This window comes from Akebia trifoliata, unplaced genomic scaffold (genome assembly GCF_017979445.1).
Source record: "Akebia trifoliata isolate Shusen 1 unplaced genomic scaffold, ASM1797944v1 Contig00227, whole genome shotgun sequence".
Taxonomy (NCBI): domain Eukaryota; kingdom Viridiplantae; phylum Streptophyta; class Magnoliopsida; order Ranunculales; family Lardizabalaceae; genus Akebia; species Akebia trifoliata.
Genome location: NW_028236879.1, coordinates 6,723 through 10,797, shown reverse-complemented (window position 1 = coordinate 10,797; position 4,075 = coordinate 6,723). Strand labels below are relative to the sequence as shown.

At 34.9% G+C, this 4,075-nt stretch overlaps 1 protein-coding gene across 1 annotated transcript; it reads right to left on the bottom strand.

Annotated features, from left to right (window-relative positions):
• Positions 1–1,212: 1,212 nt before the first annotated feature.
• Positions 1,213–3,676, bottom strand: LOC147381836 (NAC domain-containing protein 72-like). The gene is made up of 4 exons (XM_086429899.1): positions 3,245–3,676; positions 2,840–3,066; positions 2,503–2,697; positions 1,213–1,927 (listed from the first exon to the last, which is right to left on the bottom strand). Exons 1-4 carry the CDS (start codon positions 3,399–3,401, stop codon positions 1,658–1,660), a joined length of 849 nt encoding a protein of 282 aa, XP_086286025.1. The 5' UTR covers positions 3,402–3,676; the 3' UTR covers positions 1,213–1,657.
• Positions 3,677–4,075: the final 399 nt, after the last annotated feature.

Here is a 4,075-nt window from a genome sequence, read left to right as displayed (position 1 = left end):
TCCTACCCTTGGATGTCCAAATGTTATTGGTCATGACCTCTTATGCAAGGGTTGGGAAGGTAGGCCAAGGATGGTATCATGAAAATTTATAGAGTTATTTATGAACATTTAAAACATAGGCTGGTAATGATGTAATGAAGATTGAAGAACCACTTTGAATACTTAAGTAAAATATGGTGTTTTAATGCCATTTGGTCACATTAAGAAAAAAGAAATTCTTTCCAGTTATGTAGGATAAGAGACCTTTATTTGTTCTGAGAGGTCCTTTTATAAATGTGAGTAAATAGTCTTATTTGCCCTCAATTTCAATTTGTTTTTTTAAGCCCCTACTTTTCAAGAGCCTATTAGAGAGGGAGAAGAGTGGTTTTTCGATCCACAAATTGCCCGAATGTTGGTGGAAGTGGATCGGGCTTGGATTAAGGTTTTATTTTAAGCTTGGTCTAACCCGATATTTAGATGGGTTGAATTAGGGCCCAATTTTTTAACCTAAAAATATTTTACCCATTTAAATCCTGACCCAACCCAATTCATTGACTCTAATGAGTCAACTTGATTTTTAGGATTAAAGATTTTTGCCTCAAGTAATCCTACCCACATAAGTAGGAGTTGTAACTCCTTTAAAAATGGGAGTTGAGGAGCTTGGAGTTGCAACTCCAACAAATTAGAATTTTAAGGTGGGAGTTGTTCTTCTCGCTATATTATGTCAAAAGGTGTTTTTTTCCGGGAGTAGATTATCTGTATCAGTTGCTCTTTGTAGCTATTGTTCTACAGTCCATAAATCATCAGATTTAACAAAAATAACAATTCAGTCCTCTTCTACCCCTGTTTTAGATCATATTTGAAAAATAAAATCGAAAAAACACTTGTTTTTTTTTTTTGTCTAATCAAGTATTTGAAAATGGATAGTCAATAAACTCCTAAATTTAAGTGGTTAGATTTAACGTCTAAATGATGTCACACACTTTTAACCTTTGAAAAGTGCTACAGAGGATAAAAAAAAAGTTCCTCCCCAGGAACTTTATTCATCCTTAACCAAAGTAGAGTTAATTATACTCACAACTAGGGTGCAATTAGTGTTATATATTTTCTCATAAGAGGAGAAGGAAGTCATAGATAGAGATGGAAATGGAGATGGAGAAAAATGCGTTTGAATCAATTATAAGCGAAGGGATGAAGAGAAAGAAACACAACTCTATTCTGGTTCCTCCTATTAGAGGAGGAATCAAACGTAAGATCTTCTCTCTTCTTGGGAAAAGGTTGAAGAACCAGAGGTCTTGTAGGGAAAAGTGGGTTTTTTTTTTCTTTATCTCTCTGTTTCTCAATTGGGTTTTATTAATGATATATAGAGAGAGAGGGGTTGTATAGCCGAGGGATTCGTTCAACTTTTGCTGGTTGACTGATTCGCCAAAAAATAATCGCATTTTACCGACTGCCAGCTTTCAACTTGGCAAGCCAAACACACTTGCTACGTTCGACCAACATTTTTGGCACGTTCAGCGCCCTCTCACAGAAAAAACAAACACAGTACAAGACCTTTTCGGAGCTACCCAGGCCTTCATCAACGGTGTATCTTGAAATGTAACCAATCCCCAGCATATAATTGTCAATCACTTGGCATAGTTTGGGGGAGAAATGAGGCCATTCTCTTTCGGAGTTGTCATAGACGTAGTCGCTGAAGATTTCGGCGACCCAGGTAGAGTTCGCAGTCGACGTCATTTCCGGAGCTGCCCGGGCCTTCATCCATACACGTCTTCATAAAATGCAAATCAACCAACTGGGGGTTGTCGCTGTTGATGTTTTCGGGCAAAACATCATTGAGCTCTTGGGAATTGTGATAGGAATGAAAGCTGGTTGGTCCCAGGTAGAGTTCGCAGTCGACGTCATTTCTGGAGCTGCCCAGGCCTTCATCCATACATGTCTTCATAAACTGCAAATCAAACAACAGGGGGAGCTGTCATAGCCGTAGTCGCTGTGGATTTCGGGACAATTATAATAGAGAAATTTACCAAAACAGTACAGGTTTTATAATTAATTATCAAAATGGTACATTATAGTAATTAATTCCGAAAACGGTAATTTTAACGTTTTTTAAATTAATATTTTTTACCAGTTAAAACAGTCAAATGTAAATTTTTTTACCGAAAATACTCTTTTTTGTTTTACATATGTATCTACCATTTTAACCATAGAAATAAATTAAAATCCAACTAAATCTTTCTCTTCTTTTTAATCTTCCCAATACTAAATAGAAATGTGAAAGAGGAGAGGATTATTTTCGTCATTTTAGTCAAAAAATTAAAAAAAAAAAGGTATTTTCGGTAAAAAAATTTATATTTTACTGTTTTTACCATTTTGATAAAAAATATTAATTCTGAAAATTGTAAAATTACCGTTTTCAAAATTAATTGCTACAGTTTACCATTTTGGTAAATAATCGAAATGTGGTGCATTTTTGGTAAATTTTCCATTATATTAATCATAATTTTGCAAAAAATTATTCACTTGTTGGGAATTGTCCAGGGGAGGAAAGAGGGGTGCTTCAAGAAGAGTGTCGGGCAAAACATTATCGAGCTCTTGTGAAATGTTCGGGCCTTCATCGACCCGGATATCTCCTTTAGTTGATGGAGTACGTTCTTTTGATTTAGATTTGCTCTTGTGAATCTTACATATCACCCAGTCCTCCTCTAACTGCCCTTCCTAAAATTAAAATAAAAAGACAAAATTAAGAATGAAAGAGGCAATTAAGATTTTGTGTTCTATATAATATATAATATAAAAATAATTTTACCTACTCAGATGAATCGAAAAGAATATAGAGAGAGCAATGGTTAATAATTACCTTATTCTTGTCAATTAGCTCGTATTCATCCATCAACCACTGGGTTTCATTTTTTCCCTTCATGTACTTCAACAAATTCCTCTTCCCAACTTTCTCTTTGTCATTGTAGATATAATTACTTATTCTCCTACTGCTCCAGTACCCATCAGCCACAACACGATTTGAATAACTCCCATTTGGATACTTTTTCTTCCTCAAAGTGAAGAAGTAAACTCCAATCTCCGAATCTAATTCAATTAATTAAACAGACTCTTTTTAAAATACACCCAGAGAGAGAGAGAAGTTGGGACATTTTAAAATATCTTAAAAGAGATCTAAGGGCGGGCAGAGTTAGAATTGTAAAATATTATAATAGTTAACACACTACTTGTTTAAAAACACAAACCCATCAATATAAGAACATACCAGAGAGCTGCTCAGGGCTGAGTTGGTAGATATTCTTTACAGGGATAATATCATCACAAGGTAACAGGCATTTGCAGATTTTTGGACGGAGATAATCGACTACCAGTTCTTTCTCGGTTGGAACAAATCTGAAACCAGAACGTTGTTGACCTGTCATGTCTGATTGAAGATAGATAAAGAAAATAAAATTTCTCACAAAATCGGATGTTCAATTGGGATGATGAAGAACAAATTCGAGTATTAATTTATAATCTAGCTAAGGAAGCCGCATAGGGGAGAGGAGTCCTCATTTCTTCAATGTTTTTCACTTTTGAAAGCCGCGTAGGGGAGAGGAGTCCTCATTTCAATGTTTTTCACTTTTGAAAGCCGCGTAGGGGAGAGGAGTCCTCGTAGAGGAGAGGAGTCCTCATTTCAATGTTTTTCAATTTTTTTTATTTTATTTTATTTTATTTTTTACATACCCATCCACATCAGCCTGAAAAAGACAGCACTCGGTACTACCCATCTTCATCAGCCTGAAAAAGAAATCAACCAGTACTCCACCATAAACCAATAGGATCATTTGATTTATAAAAAATAAAAAAAAAAGAGTTAGTATTATGATCTCAAAATTTACATATTACATTCTAGGAAAATGTTCAACACCCAATCATTTGTCCAATTATTGTTGTCTTACATGGGTTAGAAGTTTTATAATGGGATCCTCACCAAAAATCAACCCATTATAAAACTTCTGACCCCATCACAAATACTTTACAAAAAATAGACGATCCACAATTTTTCAACTTGTAAACATGGGGTTAGAAGTTTTGGAATGGGTTGATTTTTGAT

Bases quoted from the DNA above. Each gene is read 5' to 3' on its own strand.
- LOC147381836 (XM_086429899.1), bottom strand. From the start codon at position 3,401: ATGACAGGTCAACAACGTTCTGGTTTCAGATTTGTTCCAACCGAGAAA. The intron at 2,698-2,839 runs GTAATTATTAAC...TTTTAATTTTAG, and splicing joins AGCTAATTGACAAGAATAAG to GAAGGGCAGTTAGAGGAGGA. The intron at 1,928-2,502 runs GTGAATAATTTT...TTTGATTTGCAG, and splicing joins CCCTGGACAATTCCCAACAA to TTTATGAAGACATGTATGGA.